This window comes from Bos taurus, chromosome 27 (genome assembly GCF_002263795.3).
Source record: "Bos taurus isolate L1 Dominette 01449 registration number 42190680 breed Hereford chromosome 27, ARS-UCD2.0, whole genome shotgun sequence".
Taxonomy (NCBI): Eukaryota; Metazoa; Chordata; class Mammalia; order Artiodactyla; family Bovidae; genus Bos; species Bos taurus.
Window position 1 is genome coordinate 15,220,251 of NC_037354.1, and position 23,964 is coordinate 15,244,214.

The window sequence follows — 23,964 nt, forward strand, 5'->3', positions numbered from 1 at the left end:
TTTGGCTTTTGCAACCTCAGGGACTGTAGCCACCCAGGCTCCTCTGTCTATGGGATTTCCCAGGCAAGAACACTGGAGTGGGTTGCCATTTCCTCCAGCATATCTTTCCCACCCAGGGCTCGAACCCAAGTCTCCTGAATTGGCAGGCAGATTCTTTACCACTGAGCCACCTGGGAAGCCCAGAGAACAGGTTGAAACCAGAAAACTCCCTTATCACTCGAGTGTGATTAAAAAATAATAATAAAACAGACGAATACAGAAAAACTTGCTTCCATGCTCTGCTCAAAGTTATGGGGAAAAGCAGAGAAATCTGTGGAAGAGTTCTTCCTGGACTTGCACTGTTGCAGCTGGGGGCTGCACCCCAGACAGGAAACAGCTCTCTAAACAGGGTCCTGATCAAATCAGGCTCCAAAATTTAAGAGAGACTTTTGGGATTCTGTGGCCAACTCCAGCTTCTCTGTCCCCTTCTATAGCTCGTGTCTGCATTCTCTTTCTGGCACAAGTCTGTAGCACGGGTGCTAACATCTTCTTTATTATCCTGATTTGTAAAAGGAAATTTTAGAAACTTTAACTTATTTAGAACTTCTGTGCTGCTGCTTTAAAAAAAAAAAAAATGGTGTAATTGGGAAACAGCTAGTGTGGATAATGATAAGATGCAGCCAAACCCAAAAGGGCAGATTCTTCTCATTTTAATAGCCATGTGAAGTTTACGGAAAGAGGAGGGTGAAAAAACTGTTCATGTGACATGGGAGGGGGTGTGAGAACGGGGTTGTGCAAATGGTGCTTACTTGACTTTAAAGTATGAACAAAGCAAGAAGACTTTAATCTGGTGATCAGCCCCTATGACAGCCTAAGATAGACAGGCTCTGGACTAATACTTAATGAATTAAGCTCCTACTGCTGCCATGGAAGCCCACATGACAATGCTAGCAATATATAAGCATCTATAATTATTAAGTGTCATAACTCCCAAGCTAATCTTAAGTTCAATATTTTAAGTTCTTTTTTAGAAATGCAAAGCAAATTTTGTACCTCTTCCTAAGACCTACACGTTCTGAAAATCAGAGCTAAATCTACTATTCCTATAAAGAGCAAAGTCAGGAAGCCCCTATAGCAAGTTGTAGAATTTGAGATTTTAATTTTCTTTCTATTTATCTGAAGTTTCAAATTGTTCTCTAAAGAAGATGCATGATTATTTTAAAAAGGCTCATTGACTTTACGCTAAGCTGGAACTTAAAAAACACATTGCCTCTCCAATTTCTCATACAATAAGAATTTGGCTTTTTTACTTTTTACAGTTACTGCTAAATTATAAATATCTTAAATTTGCACTTGCCAAGGACTGTTTTCCTAGTGATGGCAATGCTACTATGAGATACCGGGTCCTCTGCCAGAAGAGAAGAGATGCCAGAAACTCCACACACACTAGGAAAAATTAAATTCTTCTCACGATTGGTATACGATTAGCTGTTGTGAAATACCAAGTTCATCTGCTAACTAGAAATGAAGTACAAAGTCAACTTGCCTCAGCAATAGTTCATTCTATTTTTACATTTTGGCATGAATTAGACTGATATTTTCTATATATTTTAAGAGTTTCACATGAATGAATCCAAGAGACAGTCTGAAATTAAAGAAGCGAAACCCTTTAAATAACAAAAAGGTATTAATCAGGCACGGGTTTATTTGGAAGGACACACTTTCCCCCTCATGGCCAACAGCCTGGGTTGGGGGGCGGGGGGCGGGGGCGCGGGTGACCTTTCACCACATAGCTAAAGGTAAATGAGGTGATTCTGTCTTTCACAATGTTCTTTTGCAAGTCATAAGTCCTGAAAATGAAATCTGACTTGGGGAGGGGAAAGCAGGAAACGTCAAAGCAGAGCAGGTGAAGAGTCAAAGCATCTGTGAACGCCAGGCTGCTTCATCTTTGCTGCTGACCTTTTAAGGGATGTGCAAGGAGAGGAAGGTAGAGTGGGCGCACTGAGAAAAGAATCCTTCTGGAAGAACCTTTAGACTGCCCTCTCATCCCATCCAGGAAGCCCTAATTATGGAACATCACTCACTGCCTAGATTTTTACAACAATGAGAGCATGACCTTTCGTTCGCCCAAGTTAAACGGCAACCACGGTACTGAACTCGACTTCTTGTTGAAGTCCTTGTTTGACGTCTTGTTGGATGTCCAACATCTTGTTGGATGTCCTTGTTTTTTCTCGCCCATCCTAAATTCTGTGGCTCCATTATTCCTGAAGGCTCCTAAACTGGCCTCATTCTATCATTAGTAGAAATGCCTGAGTCCCTTTCAACCTCTGCATGATGTTCTCCAGGTATCAGACAATCACAGGTGAAATCCTTCTTTCTCTAACAACTGACAGCCCTCTTCTTGGCTGAGGGAGGGGACCCTGTGCTTGCCTTCTCCCCTCTCAGGGCCCTCTGGGCAAAGCGCACTGCCCAGCGGTGGGCAGAAGCCCCATGCAATTTGGGGATGAGCCTCTGCTCCGTGTGTAACGTGGGCAGACACCTAACCAGCACCACCACACGCATCCCTCTGCCCTATATTTTGACCTCTTCCTCTCATCGCTGCTGAAGTCCTGTCTGGGGAGCACATTTCAGTTTGCAAAGTGCCCTGGAAAACAAATATTTGCTTGGGATTGTGATCCTGCTGGATGTCACCATGATGGGGCCTAGAAACTGGGGAGAGAGGCGGGAAACCTGGGGGCGGCCAGGTTCCACTTACCGGCACCTCCACTGACTGCATGGCCAGGTCGCATGGAGGCTTCAGGGCCCGTGGCCGCGTGGCGTACCAGAAGGTGGTGAGCGCCGCGAATGCGCCGAAGCCCATGAGCGTGTTGGTTGGAAGGGTGCGCACGTACTGCCGGAAGTCAAGCAGCTCTGGCAGCCGAAAGTACTGGAACAGCTCGTGGGCTTGCATCATCCTGGGCTGGCAGTGTCCTAAGCCACAGTCTGTGGGAGAGAAAAAGGTCATGTTCATTCCAGGGAGGAGGGATGCTGTGACAAACTCCCCAAGGCCGATGACCATCAACTTGATGGTTGGCTCATCAACGGGGGCATTAGAGCCACGGGCTGATGGCTCAGGCCGTCTTCTCCTGGCTGCCAAACTCACTTTTCTAAAAGCACTTTAGGAATTCATTTTACTCTGTTGGCTTGTGTAAAGTTCTCATTATCCACATTCAAAAGACTTAGCCACTCAGAATTCTTGCTGTAAAATGTTAACATAAGGGGCATGAGTTACCATTTTCTTGTCTTACATTCTCTCCCTGTTCTCTGCCACCTGATCAAATACACTCAACTCTCATTATCAAGGCAGATGGGGAGAAGGACAAAGAGGCAGACACACGCCCAAACCACCCGAGGGCCATCAGTTTTCACGTCTTCTCACAAAATGCAGCACAAGCTCCCCAGCTGGTGAAACAGGTCACGCTGGGTTTCAGGGTGTGTGTGGGGTGTCTCTCACCTTCCCCACACTCTTTGTAGCATAAAAGCAGCCACGTAGATGTAGGGGAAACTGGAATCAGTTATCCTGATAAAACAGTGTCTTTTATATTCCTCAAGCTATTATAGCTAAATAATAAAAGGGTGTGCATAAATATCTAGAGAGATTCATTCAGCAACTATCTAGAGAGATTACAGAATAGTATTTGAAAGAAAGTGTAAAATAGTACTTAAGATTCCAGATTCTAGAGCCAAATCCTGCCTCCCTGGTTCATTTGCTGAATAACTGGGGACAAATCACTCCCCTCTCTGTCCTCAGTCTCTTCATCAGTAAAAACAGCACCTATCTCATAGGGCTTTTATGGTTCACATAAAGAATTTAGAATGGTGCAAGGCATCACAATGAGTTCAATTAAGCTGAGCATTATTATTATTTCCTCTACTAATATTCTATATTTCTCCTGCATGAGGAACAATAAGAGATACAGGTAATAAAAACTGACACTTATCTACAAGGAGTTTACATGCAAAATTAAGAAGCCAAAATACACAGAAGAAAATCAGATGAACAGCCACACACACACACACACACACACATATATAGAAAAGCCTCTAACTGAATATTATAGACAATTTATATACATATAATGATATAAAAAATTAATGTGCAGTACAGAGAACAAATAATAATTCTAAGTAAAAAATGATTGATCAGTAACTACTCTCAAGTATGTCTGGCACACATATGGCAGGAAATCCTAGTAAACTATCTGAAAGACTTCTCAGAAAACTCCCCCGTAATGCGGTAAGTGGTAACCTTTATCATAAATTCAGACAGTATGTTTGAGCTCCTTACTATATGTTCTTTTAAATAGCTAGGTCCCAAGACTGAAAGTAGTTTTTCTCCCCCTCAGATACAGAAATCCTCTTCAAATTTAAATCTATATTATTGTATAAATATCTTCACAGTCACAGAATACCAAGAACTTTCCCTGGCCATCAGTACTTCTAGAAGGCAATGTCACAGCCAGCCTTGTGCTCCCACAGCCTGGGGCAGGCATACAGAAAAGACACACACATATACACAGACACAGACAATTTCTAGCTTTAACACGACAACAGAGAAGAAGCAGGTTAAGTGCATTTCTTCAGGTCACCACTGCGGAGAGAACGCACTCACCGTCTGTGCCACCGACAGCTGACTGCTGGGTGACACACCAACCTCAGAAAGGGACCAGGACACAGGGGTGGGGGCGGGGCTAGGGGTGTACGCGCTCAGCCGTTGCCTGCACAGCCTGCCAAGGTCTCTCCGGGCATTCGTCACATGCCCAGTCCTGTGCTGCTGCCCACTGGGCTAAAGGTAACTAGCAGACAAAATCCATACGTGACTTCTCAGGAGAACAGACGGTGGAGGGTGGGCCAATGAGAAGCTGGGAGCAGTCACCCCACTGCTCCACCCATGGGCAGGGACAGGCATCAGTTAGTGTCACTGCTGGTGCCAGTTCCAAAGGCAGACACTGGTTTCTTTCTGCTCGCCTCCCCAGTCAAGAGAGACAATGGGCATATTTAAAAAACAAAACAAAACACTGAAATGAATGATCAAATGCTGGGTGGTCATGTCAAACAGACATGAGACAGATCAAGAAAGGAACTGATTGTCAGCCGTACACTGACAGCAGATTTCTTCTAGATGAATTCATAGCTCGGACTGACCTACCCCAGCCATTCACCAAATGTGAGCATCTAGTGTAGGCTAAGGGCTGGAAGACGGTGCCCATGACCTGGTCAGGGCTCTCAATGGGTTAACCAGCTATTGGGGGAGACTGCTGTTGTTCAGTCACCAAGTCGTGTCCGACTCTTTGTGACCCCGTGGACTGCAGCACGCCAGGCTTCCCTGTCCCTCACCATCTCCCGGAGTCTGCCCAAGTTCAAGTGAGGGAGATACAAACTTTAAAAAAAGCAGTTATCTGTTTGCAGGTGGGGTGTTAGCACTGTTAAGATCCAGTGATCAGGGAAGACCCCTCTGAGGAGAGGGTGTTGACACCGAGACTTTAAAGATAGGCAGACAGAGTCCAGGTCCTAGTAGCCCCAAGTGGTTAGATTTCATAAACAGTATTGCAATTCCACGGATGCACAGAAACATTATGCATAAAATGTGCATACCTCCTTTTCCCTCTAATCATTCTGGCTGTCTTCATCATCCATGGCACTTCAAGTTTATTACACACATCCCTGCCCTTCCCTCCTGTCTCCCCAAAGTCCCTGAAATAATTTTCATTATTTCATGTGAATTTACAGGAGTTGTTCAACAGACTCACAGCCCTGTGTGAGAATATTAAATCATCCCCCCATAAAACAAACACTGTCATAAACAAGTGATTAACTTTTTTATCTTAAGCATCGGTAATAGCCAAGCTACAAGTAGCCGGCATTGTACTAAAAAAGAAATAAGTCTATTTCTAGAAATAAATCTAGGAAAGAAAACTTAAAAAAAAAAAAAAACAAACAAAATAGAAAACTGCTGATTCAGTAGCATCCCTGCAAAAACTTTTTTACTAGGTACTAATCTGTAAGGCTAAGGAGTTAAATCCAGCTAAACTCTTTATCTTTACAGGGTGATGACAACAAGGTTATCGTTGCTGTTCAGTCACTTAATCATGTCCGACTGTTTGCGACCCCATGACCTGCATCACACCAGGCTTTTCTGTCCTTCACCATCTCCCGGAGCTTGCTCAAACTCATGTCCATTGACTTGGTGATGTCATCCAACCATCTCATCCTCTGTCACCCCCTTCTCCTCTTGCCCTCAGTCTTTCCCAGCATCCGGGTCTTTTTCCAATGAGCTGGCTCTTCACATCAGGTGACCAAAGTATTGGAGCTTCAGTATCAGTTTAATTCCCACTTCTTAGATGGCAGCTAGGTAAAAAGGTGCAAATCAACTCTGCTGAACAAACTGGCTAACGTCGTACATGGGAAAACTATAGTCCACGCAATGAAGAACAAACCCAATATCTCATACAGGACCACGTAAGGAACAACTCTTAAATGTGAATGGGGGGCATTATAAATCATTTCCCTTCTGATTAACTACTTTTAAGGAAAAAGCTTTTAGGCTATTTAGAAATGGAGGCAGACCTGCATGCAAAGAAAATTGCCTACAATAAATAGCCTTTAAATGCTCAAGGTGAACACAAACACCAGGCTTTAAAAAGTTGCATCAGGTCTTCTATAAGTATCACAAGACACACGTACTAGTCAACAAGTGGTAGTAAAATAAACAAAACCCAGATTTTATTACTGTTCCAACGGTGCTTTAGCTGGAATAGTTTCCCTAATTTTTTTGAAAAGCAAATTTCTACATCATCATCTCAGGAAGTTTTTATAGCCAGGCTATATACTCATGGTACTGCTTGCTAAGAACATGATTTAATCAGCTTAAAGGCTTAAGCAGCCAGTATTTCTTGATGACACGGGACTAGTGACAGCCTGCCTCTCCTTCTGTAAAGCTACTCCCACAGCTACAGAACGTGAGCTTGCTCAGTTGAGTCTCTCGACTCTCCTATAGAGCTGGAGTCTAACACTACGGATGGCAGGGAGCATCCCAAGGGTGGCAAAAACCTGGCAGGAGCTCAACACAAAGAACCAGAGTGAAGGACGCCTTCAAATAGATGGAAACAGATGTAGAGGCAGGGGAATCAAAACCGACTGCATGACTGTCGGAAAACACAAGTCCTAGTATCCAGCTGCCTGAACTTTGGGAAAAAGAGATAAACCACACAGTATCAATTTTGTATTTTGGAAAGGTTTTCACGTCGTGTGTCTTATCTAAACATCACAATATAAAATCTGATGAGGAAACTGAGGCTGGACATTTCCAAGGCTTCCCAAAGGTATCTCCCAAGACGTGGACACCAGCCCAACTACATTCACACTTTTTCCTCAACAGGATTCATTCTTACCCTCTGCTGGGCAGCTGACTCTCTCTACTCAGGACATGCACACTCTTCTGTGCACCTGGGGCTCACAAGGTCCCTGCAGTCCACGCCCCAGGTTAGGAATCATGACAGCAGGCAGCCTCTACAGATCCCTCCAGAACATACATGCCACGGTATTATCAATAGGAGAGCTCAGCGTCTGAAATCCATCGCACCCTCCATGTCCCTCAGAGCTGCTAGCATCTTCCCCCTTCACCCCCAGCCTCGGAGCATGCGGGTTCAAGACCCACTGTACACAAAGGTTCACCTCTTACCATTCTATTTGCACCAGGAAAAGAGTGGCTCAGGGTCACTTTCTGTGTGACTCACAAGAGCATCGTTTTCTAAGGACACACACACACACACACACAGCTCCGGTGATTCTGCAAACAGATACTTACATTAGCATTTTATTTCCTTTGTGTCATTTATAAACCCCCAAAATGAGTGAGGTGGATGTTTCTCTCCTTCTAAAGGTCCTCAAGCTTTCATCCAGTTGAGTAACAGCGGTTTGACGGACTACTTCACCAAGAATGCAGCCCTCCAACAAGCCCACATAAATAGCACCCTTGCCCCGGCAGCGGCAAACGAGGAAGTCCTGACATCTCGCCTTAAAGCAGCAGGCCGAGCTGGCAAGACACTGCCGTTCCTTGCTCCACCTCCTCCCCTGCACAATAGGCTCTTTACAGAGCCCTGAAAGCACCCTCTTTGTCTGGCACTAGCTGGGCAGAGCTGGGCCTCGGGAGCAACAAGAGAGCAGCGGCCAGGCCGTGTGCTGTTCTTTCAACGGGCCTCTCCAAACCCACTGGATTCTTGCTCCTTAACCCTGGCTGGCAAAGTACCTAAAGCTAGGTTTGCTTAAACCATCCCCTCTGGAGCTAAATGAGCAGTCGGGCTCTCCATAGAGAGAGGAGCTACAGAAGCTCCACAGTGGTGCCAAAGTCCACAGGCCCAACCTCATTCCACGCGGGAATTTCTGACCATGGTCACTGCCCTAGGACCATCTCCTCATCCTGAGTATGAGCCACAGAAGGACCACCTGGGTCACTGCAGGACCCCGGACACACAGAACAAGTGGTTCCATGGGAATTTATCCCCATCCGCTGCCTTGGGGCTTTCCCTCCCAAGGAAGCAAAGAACACCTTAAACCCGCTGAATTTTCACTAAAGTGATTCCGTGGCTCCCCACGTCAATTTCCAAAAAGATTTTAAAAGGAGAAAGGGAACAGAGATGCTCTATGTTTTGAAAGCTGACTTAATGAAATAGCTGAGGCAAGTTGAATAATTCTATACTCAACCATTCTCTGTTCACCTTCTTAAAGTTGTCCAAGAGTGGGACACACAGCTTTCCCAGGCAAGTTTAGGGCTAGACTGATTTTTTTTAACCCATAAGACTAGAGCCAGGCCTCACCCATTCACATTGGCCACAGGTCACCACTACCACATATGCCCCCAAATAAAGAAATTCCAAATATAACGTGCCCCACTGGAACGGATATATTTTGGGGGATTGGTCAAATGTCTACTTATAACAGTCTCTCTATTACACATATTTTTAAGTCATCCAACAATATACATTACTTTATAAATATCTGTTGTTTTCCTATTCACATTTCATGAATTCAAGGTCTTTGAACGTGCTTTTCCCAATAGGGTCTCTGGAAACCCCAAAGCCATTTTTTGAGGACTAAAGTTTTCTATAGCATATCTTCACAGTTTTCTCTTCCATTTAAGCTGGTTGAATGGAAGCATTTCTTGAAGTTCTATCTGCAGCTACCACTGCAAAAATTCTCCTAAGTTACAGGAATATAATTTGTATATTAGGACAGTTTAAAAAAAAAAATTTGTCCTACAGGTCCATATTCATATAACTAGACCAAACACGTCACTGCTGTTTACAAAAATATCCAACGCTTGCCTTTGTAAAGCCCAGCTCCCAGAAGTAATTACCTAGCCAGTGTTCAATTTCTTTGCCTTAGCCTTTTATAAGAACCCAAAACTTGGACTGCTGCAGTCCATGGGGTCACACCACTGAGCAACTGAACGGACTAACTGAAGACCTGGATTGGCAGGGCTGGCTTCAAGATTGGGTGTCCCCCTCCACAACTGACATTGTTCAAAATAGCATCCAAGAGAGCATTCCAAAATGGGAAAGCCTTAGTAAGACTCTAAAAGAGGACTGAAAGAGAGTTTGGGGAAACCTCGCCTTCTTTGGGGCAGGGATCTGCCAAAATCTTGCAACCCCATTCATGAAGCTTGAAGCAAACTGCATAACAATGGTATAGATAATAAATAGAGAATAATGAGGTGGCTTAAGTAAGAGCCAAAAAAAAAAAAAAACCAGACTTTTTCTGGGGGAGCTGCGTGCAGAGGCAAGAAATGAGTGTGGTCTAACTTCAGACAGAAACAGGATGATGAGAAGTGACTCCCCACCTCACCTCTAGGATTTGGGGAAGTTAATCTGGAACGAATGACAGGGGTGAGTCACACAGCAGAAGGGAAGGTACACCTTCGGGGAAATCAGCATGAGATGACGACGTCTGTGAGGCCGCTGTTAGCTAAGCACGCGCCTCGTGTCAGGCCGGTGCTGAGCAGTTACCCGTGACAGCGTGCTTAAGGCTCCTAAGAGTCTTCATTGCACGGAGTCATTACCATCAACGGAAAGATCAGAAGACAGAGCAGGGAAGTTCAAGTCCCCGCCCAGCTCCACACAAGAACAGGACCAGAGCCCGGGCCAAGGGAAAGGCCGCTGCACCTAGAGAGGCAAGTGTACGCGATGAGATTCAAAGCCAGACGAAGGTGGGACACAACACAGAGGACAATAAACAGCCAGGGGCTTTCAAAAGTTGGGGTGTGACTCCCAGTGTGAAGGGACAAACGGGGCTTGAGCACAGTCGAATACTCTTCAGCCTTTACAAAAGGAGGAAATTCTGATACACGCCAAGACGTGAGCGAACCCTGAAAGTGCTATGCCAAGTAAAAGAAGTCAGACACAGAAGGACAAACGGTGTATGATCCTGCTTATACAAGGGCCCGAAAATAGGCAAATTCACAGAGACACAAATAGAGGCTACCCCGGGGTGGGGTGGGTGGGAGTTAACTGCTCCACAGGTACAGTGTCTGTTTCGGATGATGAGAAATTCTGGAGCTAGAACATGGTAATGGTTACACAACACTGGGAATGTACTTAATGCCTCCGAACCGTATACTTAATGGTGGTTTAAAATGGTATATATTATATTTTATCAGAAATTTTTAAAAATCTTAATCACTTACAAAAATACTGACCAGGATTTAGTAACTAAGTGGATATAAATGAAAAAAAAAAGGGGGGGAAGGAATTGGAAGGCTGAGTTTTTGAGCCCGGAGGATGATGGTAGAACCATGAAGTGGAGGGAAGGCTGCAGGGGTCTGCAGGCCCCTCACGGACGGTCTGTCCTTTCTGCGTGCTCCTCTGGGCTCCCCTGCTGATTGCATAGAGGCACAGGTCCTGCTGCTCATCACTTCCGTTCCTCCTCTGAGCTCCTCCCTTTCTGGCACCTCAAAACCCAAGGTTCAAAACCCCTCCACACCGGCTCCATGGTCCCCCTCACCTACAGCTCTGCTCCCTGGTCCTGCCATAAGATGCCCAGTTCCTACCCAAATAGGCCAGAGGCTGCTTCCCTGAGAAAATTCTTACAGAACCCGCTCAGTCAGAAGCAGCGAGTCCTTCCTCTGAATTCCAGGCATGCTTTAGTTCCAGCCCTCGCGTGGTCCTCAGCACCTGGGTTGTGCTTCTGGTGGGTGTAGGCTCCCCTTGGGGAGATGCTCCCCCTCCTGGTGGGGTGTCACCCCGGCCCACCTGTCTCAAGAGGCCCTTGCATGGTGCCCTGTCTAGGATAGGTGCTTCCTACACACTTCCTGAGTCACGAACAACTCTGTGATTCTGCCTGGTTCTCTGCTGCAAGCCCCAGAAGATGTATCATATACACAGAGCTGCGATTCTCCAAAGACAAAAGGGGGTATTCAAGGTATTTTCAAACTTCAGCCTCCTCCCTCAGCAGCCACGCTGCTTGTGTGAGTGAGGGCCCTGGGAGGAAGCAGCACCTTCCAGAGGATGTGGAGGCAAAGAGACACACAAGAGGGCAAGCCACCCCTGACACGCGGCCTTAATACATTCTCCTTCCCAACTCGAACTTATGCATGATGTCACCCCATGGTTATCTAAAGCAATCATCTCCACTTCTCCTTCGCAGAAATTTAGACATCCATTCACACAATAGTGTGATTGTGCTGTTATTGTTCAGTTGCTCAGTCGTGTCCGACTTTTTGCAACCCCATGGACTGCAGCACGCCAGGTTTCCCTGTCCTCCACCATCTCCTAGAGCTTGCTCAAACTCATGTCCATTGAGCCAGTGATGCCATCCAACCATCTCATCCTCTGTCGTGCCCTTCTCCTCCGGCCTTCAATCTTTCCCAGCATCAGGGTCTTTTCCAGTGAGTTGGCTCTTCAAATCAGGTGGCCAAAGTATTTGAGCTTCAGCTTCAGCACCGGTCCTTCCAATGAATATTCAGGGTTGATTTCCTTTAGGATTAACTGGTTTGATCTCCTTGCAGTCCAAGGGACTCTCAAGAGTCTTCTCCAACAACACAGTTCAAAATCATCAGTTCTTTGGCACTCAGCCTTCTTTATGGTCCAACTCTGACATCCATACATGGCTACTGGAAAAACCATAGTTCTGACTAGATGGACCTTTGTCGGCAAAGTAATGTGTCTGCTTTTTAATATGCTGTCTAGGTTTGTCATAGCTTTTCTTCCAAGGAGCAAGCATCTTTTAGTTTCATGCTTGCAGTCACCATCTGCAGTGATTCTGGAGCCCAAGAAATAAAATCTGTCACTGTTTCCCCATCTATTTGCCATGAAGTGATGGGACCTGATGCCAGGATCTTCATTTTTTGAATGCTGAGTTTTAAGCCAGATTTTTCACTCTTCTCTTTCACCTTCATCAAGAGGCCCTTTAGTTCCTCTTCACTTTCTGCCATAAGGGTGGCATCACCTGTGTATCTGAGGTTATTGATATTTCTCCTGGCAATCTTGATTCCAGCTTGTGTTTCATCTAGCACAGCATTTCACATAATGTACTCTGTATAGAAGTTAAATAAACAGAGTGACAATATATAGTCTTGAGGTACTCCTTTCCCTATTAGGAACCAGTCTGTTGTTCCATGTCTGGTTCTAACTGTTGCTTCTTGACCTGCATACAGGTTTCTCGGGAGGTAGGTAAGGTGGTCTGGTATTTCCATCTCTTTAAGAATTTTCCACAGTTTGTTGTGATCCACACTGTCAAACACTTTGGCATCGTCAATGAAGCAGATGTTTTTGTAGAATTCTCTTGCTTTGTAGGTTAGTGTAAAACAAATCAAGGCTGCCCATGGGGAAGGCAAGAGCACAAAGGCCTCTCTTAAGTAGAACAGCCAATGCCAGAGGAAAGTCTTGAGTCCAGAGCCTGACCCTAGGGCTGGCCACCAATTTCTGAAAGTGTGTTTCCCCTGACAGAAAAGCAAATCTTCCAAACCAGAGACGCCACCCAGGGACTGGCATGAGGAGCCCTCAGAAACGCCCAGAGTGGCCATCTGGGACACAAGGAATGTTTACAGCAGGACCTGCCTGCTCAGCATTCCCCAGAGAGAAAACACCACCAGGCACACGGCTCTCCTCCTTCCTCTCTCCAACACCCAGACAAAGACCTGTCAGGTACACACTTGGGAAAGTGCTAATTACAGTCAGGCCCTGCCCAGTGAAGATATCCAGGTCACCTCAGAGCCTCCGGGTAGGAGCCAGGACAGAATGGATCTAAGAGGAAACGTTTCCATTCAAAACAAAATTCCTATGAGAAGCAACATGTTTTCCCTTTAAACAGCGATTCACGACCATGAGGCAGTATCTGGATACGTGTCAGGTAGGGGCACAGGGGCGTTTCCTGATACAAGTCAGACAAGGGACAGCCCTGGACAGTGCAGCCCTGTGGCCCGTCGGCTCTGCTTCAGCGGCCAGAGACCGGGAGGCTGTCTGTTAGGCTGACCCAAGGTTTCTGCAAGAACCATGGCAGAAGAGGCTCCTGCGGGCCAAGCTCCCTGCTCACGAGCAGGTCTGACAGGCGTGTGGTTTCAGCTGATCTGCGCACAGGGAGGGCCCTCATTACGTCTGTGGGTCCGCATGTCATAGACCATGACGCTGTGGTCTGGGTTGGTCAGGCAATACAAGAAGAGCCTGTTATGATCACAGCTGCAGAAGAAGGAAAATTCCTCCGGCCACTGAAACGACCCAGAAGAAAAGCCTCTCCACTTCCCTGGCCAGCAAAGAAACCACAAAGTAAATCCCGAGACAGGAGGCTTCCAAGAGATGGGGAGAACAATCGAAGAGGAAACAGGACCAAAGTCCTTTCACAACAGCCAGCGCTGGACCCAGCTGGCAGGGGCCCTCCTCTGAAGGCCTCAGGACTGCAAGGAGGAGGTCCATTTGTTCAAGGAGCTGCACACAGAGAAGGGACCAAAGTCCTGGGTCCCCTCAGACGCTCTGTCCAAAGCTAGTATGTAGCTTCCCGTAGCGGCTACGGGAGGAGGCAGAAGAGAATCAGGAAAGAACACGAGACCCACGTGCACAGAGCTCTCTGTCCAGGGACTGGCCGTGCCCCGTGAGCTGCAAACCCCTGAGCCGACGCCCCCTGCAGCCAGGGTGGGCTGGGGCGGCGGGGGGTGGGGCGGCAGGGAGAAAGGGGGAACAAGGGAAGATTCATCCCTTCTGTCACCAACATACCACACCGCATCTCTGAGACGATGCTAGAAGAGGCCCAAGCTGGCCACACAGTCCTGGCATTCAGTACCAAATAACAGGATCCCACCCACCCAGAAACTCTGGGTGACAGCGGGATGTATAAAAAGAAAACATCTAAAGGAAACAACCTGTTGTTAAAAACCATCAATTCTACAGGTGTCTGCTTTATGGTTTTATTATTCTTTGTACTTTTCTGTGTTTTTTTTTTTTTTTTTTTAATTTCTCAAGATAAAGAAGCTATAACTAGGTCAGGTCAGTTCTTTTCCTCCTGTATTTATGCCTTTCTCACCTGCTCCAGAAAGGGTCCCAGGTGGTAAACTGCCCTTCCCGCAGAATGACAGATGGGGTGAAAGCCCCTCCCAGAAAAGACATGTCTAAGCTCTCACCACCTGTCCTAACCTTTAAGAGTGAACGCATCTGCAGGAGTGAACCAAACTATCCAGGGCCCTGGCAGCCAGACGGGTAAGAAAGCACTGTGTATGGGCTGGAGTGCAAAGGGAGGTCAGTCCAGTGAGCCAGGAGCCAGACAGGAACAGGCAAAGGCAGGCAGGGGTGAGCGAACACCAAGGCCCTGCCTGTGCTGGGAGTCACCGGGGTGGCAGGTGGGTTAAAGACGTTGGGGACATACACCAGAGGCCCGGACACTCCTCTCTCCCAGGAGAGCACCCCGGGCAGGCCGCAGGCTGGGCATCGGCTAGCTGCAAGAGCCGATGGAAGAGGAAGCAGCCCAGTCCTTGCTGCCCTCAGAGGTCACGGGGATCAAATAGCAGTGACCTGGAGAAGAAGGCTAAGGGGACACATGGTTGGGTAGAGTTACTCACACCTCTCAAAATAGAGCAGGGCTTCAGAGGGATGGATAAACCCAAAAAACAGTTAACAGAGCAGGGGTGAGTGGAAAACTGAATAAAAGTCAGACTTTGACCCAGAGACAGAGCGAGGCCAGCTGCTCTCAAGCTTGGAAGAAATCCACTTTTGAGTGTTTAGAGATTTCAGCCCTGGGGATGCCCTCCGTGGTGCTGGAGTGGGAGAGACAAGAGAAAAGGTTAAGCAGGATCTGGCTGATTGTGGGTGGAGAGGTGAGCGAGCCCTTGGCAGCTAGGGTTACATCCAGAGTTTAGGTAACTATAAGAAAAGGTGATTAGCCCTGGGGAAGCTGAAGACAAAACAAATCCAACCAGTTGCAGAGAGTTACAGAATAATGCCCCAGTGTTTAAAAGAAGGAAGGGTGGGGTGGGGGGAGGGGAAGAGAGATCGTCCAATCTGGCCTCCTTGGAACAAGCAAATGTTAGTTTGGGGTCTCTATTTCCCCCTTATGCTTTCTTTACATTTTTATTATGAAAACTTCCAAATCTATTCAAAAGTATATAGGGTAGTACAAGAAGCCACCATGTACGCATAATAATCCCAGCTTCCGTTTTAATAACGATCGACACCTTGTCAGTGTTGTTTCATTCTATATATGTTTCTAAAAAACCAAAGCAAATCCCAAACATCCTATCATTCAGGTGACACTTCTGAGGCCCATTTTAGCTCTATGATTCTACAGCTTCAGGGACTTGTTCTAAGAAGACTAAGACTGGCACGTACATGGTCACCTGCCACTGACCAAAGGTTTAAACAAAGAAAGCCAACACAAACATTGATTTGAAGTGGCCAATCCAGCATGATATTTAATTGACACGTAAAAAAAAAAGGACATATATACACACATTTAGGGAGCTAGAGGAGAAGGAAATGGCAACCCACTCCAGTGTTCTTGCCTAGAGAATCCTGTGGCCAGAGGAGCCTGGTGGGCTGCTGTCCATAGGGTCGCACAGAGTTGGACATAACTGAAGCGACTTAGCATGCATGCATGTATTGGAAAAGGAAATGGCAACCCACTCCAGTATTCTTGCCTGGAGAATCCCAGGGACAGAGGAGCCTGGTGGGCTGCCGTCTACGGGGTCGCACAGAGCCGGACACGACTGAAGTGACTTAGCAGCAGCAACAGTGGGAAAGAACCTGCCTGCCAATGCAGGAGACGTAAGAGATGTCTCCATCCCTGGGTCAGGAAGATCCCCTGGAGGAGGGCCTGGAAACCCATTTTAAAAATGGCACTTGGAAGGATCTCGCCACACTGCTGGCAGAGAAGGAGTTACTATTCTGGCTCTTGAAATTTTCGATAATGCATCAAAAATAATACATAAATGTACCCCTAAAATGTAGATGCACTTATTTATAAACTATATATAAATATTTTCTGGATGTTATGAAACAAAATTATGAATTTGAAAAGAAAGCTAAAAAATAAACATCTACATAAGCTGTAACACATCCACCTGCACCCTAATAGATGGTCTATCCCACAACAGAGGGTGGGCAGTGCCCCCAATCTTGGAGACTAGTGTTCCTCCTCTGTGTCACCTGCCTGCCGAGAGTCTCGGTCAGTTCCCGATTATGGGCGGCAATAAATGCAACTGCTCACTGCAGCACCTGCAGAAAGAAGCCTGCCACATCCAGGACGTGGGCTAACGGTGCCCGCCCAGGCTGCCCATGGACTTGCCATCCAGGAAGGAGACAAAAATACCCTGCAAGGCCCCGTGATGGAAAGAAGAATGTTGGGGAGGGCAGGACAGTGAGGGTCATGGGCACCCAGCTCAGTGCGGAGGCCAAGTGTCCCAGGCAAGGCCCCCAGCAGGCCGAGAGGCTGGCTCATCAGAGGTGGTCTGTCCCAGACCCCACAGCTGGAGTCCCTACATGCCATCCCAAGATGCCATGGAGTCGGAGGCATTCGTCGCTGACTCATGTCAGGAGGGAAAACTCAGCCTAGCACCACCTCTGGCATCCAGGCTGCTCAAGCTGCCTGGTGTACCCTGTGACCGCGGGTCCCTCCCCCGTGAGGTGGTTGGCTGGACTGCCTGACAGCAAGGTCCCTGCTCAGTCTGGGGCACCTCCAAGGCTTGCTCGAGGCACAGCGTGGCTAACTGTCTTAGAGGAGGAACAAACATCTATCTGACAATTTCACCACCCACACAGAAACAAGGTAGGATTTTTGGTAGGAATACCAGGTAAATGAAGGCTACAGTACAGTTACGTAACATTGTCTAGAACTTGACATTGATCTTCTTCCTGTGAAGCCCATAGCCACCTGTTGCTCAAATATAACAAACTACCCCCGGAGAGACCTCAAATGCCCTCTGGCTTGCCAAGTTCAACCCCGGGAAAGCACAGGCTTTGGTCTGGGGATTTTCAACAGCTTGATGTCAGCTACAAGATCTGAGCCTTGCAGGGATTATAATATACAAACCTTGAACGATGGAACATACATTCTTTTCAGTGACAGCATCTATGGGATAACTGTCCATCTGAATGTCTCCTGGCCTCAGTTAGTCATCAGATGATATTAAGTACTTAGAAGCAGTCAGGTCCTGTGTTAAATGCTGCTGAAGACACAGAAATGACAGTGACCAGGTCTGCTAAATGCAGAGCTGAGTATGTGGCTGGGGGCCTATCTGGGGGGACTGAGCTGAGCACATATGAAGAGGCAAAGGAAGGGTGGGAGGGGTGGGGCAGCGGCTCGCCACTCAGAAACTGAAGAACCAATACACCTAGGCACCCAACAACTGGAACAGAAGTAGGCCAACCACCAGAACAGGGTTCAGGAGAGCCTCCCCCGGCCTGGCATAACCCTTCGGTTTCTGAATGTGGTGGGGGGTGGGGGTGGGTGGTACTCGGGGTAGCAGCTCTTTTCTAACCAGAATGCGAGTGTCTCAACATTTTAACCACCAGCTCTTGTCGGCTGAGGGTTCCAGTGAGTGATGTGGAGTCTGAGGACGGTGAGGGTCATTCCAGGAAAATGGCCTCTGAAAAGCAGGGCCATGAGCAAGGAGGCGGGGACCAGGATATCACTGCAGCCGGTGGGTGGGGGGGACGTGCCAGGGAGGCTCACCCGGGACACAGGAAGGTGGGTCAGGTGGCAGACAGAGCTCACGTACAGAGTAGTCATGGGTGCAGAGGCCTTGGTTCAACCCTGTGCCACCAGAGTCTCTTTCCAAAAGTCCTAGCATGTGGCTGTTTGGCAGACTCACGGGAGACAGCAGGTTTGAACTGGACTCCAGAAGCCCCCAAGAGCCAAGCTACCCGAAGACTTGGGGCCTTCCAGAGGGACCCTGGAAGGGATTTGATCAGAACTCTGTGTTAGGAAGTGTCACCATCATTTTTTTTTTAACTAAGCACCCTTGTTTTCTAAACTAGACGTGACAGACTGTGGATGAGGGTGGCAACCTGGACAAGAAAAGGAGGAAATGCACGTGTGCTGGGCAGCATGGTACAGAATAACAGAAAATGCCGACTGGCTGGGTCTCAGGGTGCAAGTCAAGGATGACACCAAGGTCCAGCCATTCCCCCAATAGGCACAGGGCCCAAAAACAAACTCCACTGTGCGTCACGGCCCAAGGGGAACACAGCTTACGTAGCCTTGGTAAGTCTCTCCGCCCCTGGGCTCTAGGTACCACCATGTCAGGTAATGAGTGAGTCAGGCTCCCTCAGGGACCGGGGGAGCCAGGGGGTGCCGGAGTGCCTCCAGTTTATGTGACCTGGGACTCCCACCCTGCCCTCCTTCAACCATGGCAGCCCTGCTTTTATTTATTTCATATACTGGGGTTCTGCCTAAAATTGTCTTGGGGGAAAGGAGGCCACAACTGATAGACAATATCTCTGTGCCTCCAACCCTGCAAGACATTTAAAGGTTTCCAGCACAATCTAGAACAGGAGCAACTTCTAGGGCAGGCGAAGCCTTTTGCTCTCTAATTCTCTAAAAAAGTCACAGCTGTGTAGCAGGTGATCTTATCACTGGCCGAACAGAATGGAATCAAAATCTGTCTCCGTTTCAGCCCGCTGATGGTGAAGACAACGTGTGAACAGAACAGGGGACAGCCAAGGAGCAAGGCCAGGGAAGAACCAGCTCTGTCCTCAGTCTTGCCACCAGCTGGATAACCTGGAACTTTCCAGGGCGCCCCCTTAGACTAAGATCCCTTCAAGTTCGAGAAGAAGAGTTGAGCCAGTAGGCGCTCTGGCCCTGAAACCGGACTGCTGAGGTTCAAAGCCTGGTCTGGGAGACTTAATCTGTGTCTGTTCCTTATTACCTTTCATCGGATACGGATATATGTAGGGCTACTTTACAGGGTAGCTGGGACGATGAACTGGGTTAACAGCTCTGAAGCGCTGAGAGCAGTGCTGGCGCTGTTGGCTGTACGACCCCTCATCCTGCTCGCTCAGCTAACACTCCCCTGCTTCGTAGTTGACAGCTGAGCCTGGCGGGAAAGGAGCTCCTGAAGCAACTTTCTATTTACCCTGGTTAACAAAAGAACAAATAGTACTCAGGGCATTTTGGCCTTATGTATATGGACATTTTCCCCACAACAAACCCATGGGGAAAGTGCCAATTTCTATAGCGGCCAAGTAAGTGTGCCAATGGACAGATAATACATTTATCAGAAGTCCCTCCCAAATGAGGAAATGGTCTAAAAGGCAGCCCACACTTCCCCCTGTGGTGCCCTAACTTCTTTCCACTTATCTTTCCAAAGCATGAATCCTTATTTCAACAGTTTTTGACTAAAACACATGAACCCATGGTTCATTAAAACCGTCCAGTAATAAAAAATAATTTCCAAATCATGGTCAATTTCAACAGTTTTAAAGCAGTGAAAGTGAAAGTCTTAGTTGCTCAGTCATGACCAACTCTTTGCAACCCCATGGACTGTGGCTCCTCTGTCCATGGGATTTCCCAGGCCAGAATACTGGAGTGGGTAGCCTTTCCCTTCTCCAGGGGATCTTCCCAACCCAGGGATCAAACCCGGGTCTCTTGCATTAGCAGGCAGATTCTTCACCATCTGAGCCACCAGGGAAACCCCTTTAAAGCAGAATATTCCCTAACTTTAAAAAAAAATACATACTGAAATATATAAGATATTTAGTAAACTGTTCTAAATGTCCAATAATAAGGGAAAGGTAAATAATTTATGACATATCACATCAACTATATAAGACAGCCATCTTCAAAACTCATTTTTTTCAAGAGTATGTAACAACATGGAGAAAGTGTCCACAATATAACAAAGGAGCAAAAATATTATCTTCAAAGCAAAATCAAAAGCAGCCTGCGGGATCTAGTTCCTCAACCAGGGACTCAACCACAGCAGTGAAAGCCCAGAATCCTAAACCACTAAGCCACCAGGGAACTCCTAGATTTATTTTTTATGGTTCTCAATTTTCCATAACAAGTATAGATTTCTATTATAATATTAAATGGATATGTTATATAAATTATACACCACATAATTATATACTATATGTATGCTGCTAAGTCACTTCAGTTGTGTCTGACTCTGTGCAACCCCATAGACGGCAGCCCACCAGGCTCCCCCGTCCCTGGGATTCTCCAGGCAAGAACACTGGAGTGGGTTGCCATTGCCTTCTCCAATGCATGAAAATGAAAAGTGAAAGTGAAATTGCTCAGTCATGTCCGACCCTCAGCGACCCCATGGACTGCAGCCTTCCAGGCTCCTCCATCCACGGGATTCTCCAGGCAAGAGTACTGGAGTGGGGTGCCATTGCCTTCTCCGACTGTATGTATATAAATTTATTATTTACTGTTGTATATAAATATACAATTTTACTCATATAGCTTTTCTGAGGCAAATGGTTTTTGAGTTAGATATTAGACAGCTTTCAAATTTTCATTTACAACTCGACAACTACATGGAGCCACCAGTCCTGAAATCTTAGATACTGGGGACAGAATTGGCCTCCAACTGAATGTATTCTTTGGCAGAAGAAAGCACAGGGGAGGAGTCTTCACCTCCAGCTAAGTTTTTGGCCAAAGAATGTGCCATCCCTCCAAGTTGGCCAAATTTCTGGGAATAAAAGTGACCACTAATAACTGTGTCCTCTCCAACACAGTGAAAGTGAAAAGTCAAAGTCACTCAGTCTGTGACGCCACTCAGAATACTGGCGTGGGTAGCTTTTCCCTTCTCCAGGGGAGCTTCCCAACCCAGGAATCAAACTGGGTCTCCTATGCATTGCAGGCAGATTCTTTACCAACTGAGCTATCAGGGGAGGCCACAGTGAAGAACTTCTAAATGTTAGCATGTGAAAAAGCAGACAGATGAAGATGACACAGATTACGTGACCAGTTTCTTCTGTCACTGTGGTACAAATTATGTATCACCTCAAGCTTCACAAACTAGGAATTCTTAAGAGTTCTCATTCAGCATTTTAGGTGATGAACGGGAGAGGAAATGACATGGAGCCGGGCACACAAGCACTGGTGAGCCTGCCTCCACGTTCCAGTTCATCAAGTCCAGCTATGTATTTGTTTAAAAGTTCCCCAAAGCTCCTGTTAGGACGAGAACACTGAAACTCAAACTCAACCACCGGCAGCTTCAGATTAGCTCTGTTCACTGAGACCTGATCTCCAGGAATGAGTGTTAAATCGAAGTGACTCTAATGTGTTTGTCTGAACACCAAGTTGGACAGTTGCTGCTGCTGCTAAGTCACTTCAGTCGTGTCCGACTCTGTGTGACCCCATAGACGGCAGCCCACCAGGCTCTTCCGTCCCTGGGATTCTCCAGGCAAGAACACTGGAGTGGGTTGCCATTTCCTTCTCCAATGCAGGAAAGTGAAAAGTAAAGAGAAGTCGCTCAGTCATGTCTGACTCTTAGCGACCCCATGGACTGCAGCCCACCAGGCTCCTCTGTCCGTGGGATTTTCCAGGCAAGAGTACTGGAGTGGGATGCCATTGCCTTCTCCAATAACTGTGAGAAAAGGGTGATTTTAAAAGTCTTTTCCATTTACAGCAAATGCAGAAAACAGGTCTATAACACATGGTCTATGATGTGTCTATCTGAAGTGAGGGAGGGAGATATGAAGTGGGTTACTCTTCAGGGTTTGCTTTTTTCAGTCACAGAATTTTAGTTTCTGAAAGACTTTAGTCTAATGCACCCTTTCCCACATGAGGAGTCAAGTTTCAGCCTGAGAAGAGATTCTCCCAGTTGAATCAGAACAAGAATGAACATTTCCCAGGACTAGGCTCCACCCTGATGGGAAGGGAAGGTTACTTTAAAGGTCCCACCTTCTCAAGCCCATCCAACCAGACAATAAACTCAAATCTTAAGTTTTAAGCCAATTCAACCTGCTACTTCAGTCTGAAAAAGCTGAATCAAGCCGGAGGTACCGACTAGCTTTTAGTTTGTAAGTGTTAAGCAAATAATTGTTTAGGAGATAATAATCACAGGTGAAATTTGTCAGAAACTATGAAATTAACCAGTTTCTCTCATGCTAAGCAAAGGTAAAAAATAAACGGATATTAACAGTTGGGGCACTTTACATACACCTGCACCAACAAGAAGCTTAAATGTTTGAACTTTCAAAGGCAAGGGCACTATTATAACGGTATTAATTAAGCTTCATAACCTTGAAAGTGGGTAGGGTGGGGAAGGGGTTTGCAAATTCTAGCCTACACATCTTAAGAGGAGCATCTGTCTCTGTGTTCTCGTCCACGTGTTCATTCAAGTCACCTACCACCACGCTCCGTCTAGGCTGCAAGGAGATAGATATCATGATTTTTACTTCCTAATTTCAAAACATGCCAGGCTCTTTAAAACGACTCCATCACGGCCATGTACAGCAGCTGTGGCACTCCTCTGCAGGCACCGCGAGAATTTCCACATGTGGTCACCGGCTTCGGATGCTGCCTTTGACCCTCCAGCGGGCGCGGCATGCAGGGACCACCCTTCACGCGGAGGCGCTGATGCTTCCACGCGCGATCGGAGCATGCCCCCAACCCGCCTCGGAGGGGAAAGAGGGAGGCCGCGACCCAGAGAGCATCGACATGGCCCCGCGGCGATCATCGTCCCGAATCTGCAGCTCCGGGTCTGGCTTCCCGCTGGGCGGTCCCCGCCGCTACACAAACAAGGACCCGGATCCGCGGCGCGCGTCACCCGCACCCCGCCGTACACCAGCCCAGCGCCCGCGCCGCCCGGGGGAGAGGCGGGCGGGCATCGCCGGCTCTCTTGCACAGGAAGCGGCGGCGGATCCGGCGGCTTGGAGGCCTCCGCGGCGGAGGGAACTCGGGGAGCCGCCGGGCAGAGGCCGGAAAAGCGGAAAGTCGCTGCGATCCGAGGGCGGGTTCTCGCGTCTCCGCTGCGGCCGCCACCTCCCGGGCTCCGGCCGGCAGGGCAGCCTTAGACCCGAGCCCCAACCGAGACCCGGGCGGCGCCGCAGCGGGTACGGATGTGGCTCCCCCCGCTAGAAGGAGCACTCACCTCCTCCGCAGGCCCAGCCGTCCGCCGCCGGCTGTCACTACAGCCCACTGCCGGCCCCTGCCGGTCCCCGATGCTATTTAAGGGCGCCGCCGCTGCTTCCGAGAGCTGGCTGCGCTCCAGCGGCTCGCTGCAGCCTAGGAGCCGGGCTGAGGCCAGTGCGCGGGCCCCGCCCGCCCCGCCTCGGGCCCCGCCCCCGGCCCCGCCCCGGCCCCGCTCGGACCCCCGCCCCCGTCTCAGCCCCGCCCTCACGGCGTCCCTGCAGCCGCGCGCCTGCCCTGCTGTCCCGTCGAGCGCGTGCCCAGCGGCTGGGGGAAGCTTGGGGCACTGCGGGGGACGAACGCATCTCCAGGCGTCCGGACTGCCCTGGATTTCACAAGGAGTCCAAGGAAGGGCAAAGAGTAAATTGTGGTGGCTCAGCCCAGAAG

General features: G+C 47.9%; 1 protein-coding gene across 4 annotated transcripts in view; it reads right to left on the reverse strand.

The window, feature by feature from the left end:
- The window catches only part of ACSL1 (acyl-CoA synthetase long chain family member 1), a 64,887-nt gene extending 41,299 nt beyond the window's left edge, over window positions 1–23,588 (reverse strand). The window contains exons 1-2 of one of the 4 annotated variants that reach the window (XM_024986300.2): window positions 22,797–23,588; window positions 2,735–2,961 (exon numbers count right to left, since the gene is read on the reverse strand). In XM_024986300.2, coding sequence (XP_024842068.1) covers window positions 2,735–2,932 — 198 coding nt within the window. In that variant the 5' untranslated portion in view covers window positions 2,933–2,961; window positions 22,797–23,588. 4 annotated transcript variants of the gene reach the window in all.
- Window positions 23,589–23,964: the final 376 nt, after the last annotated feature.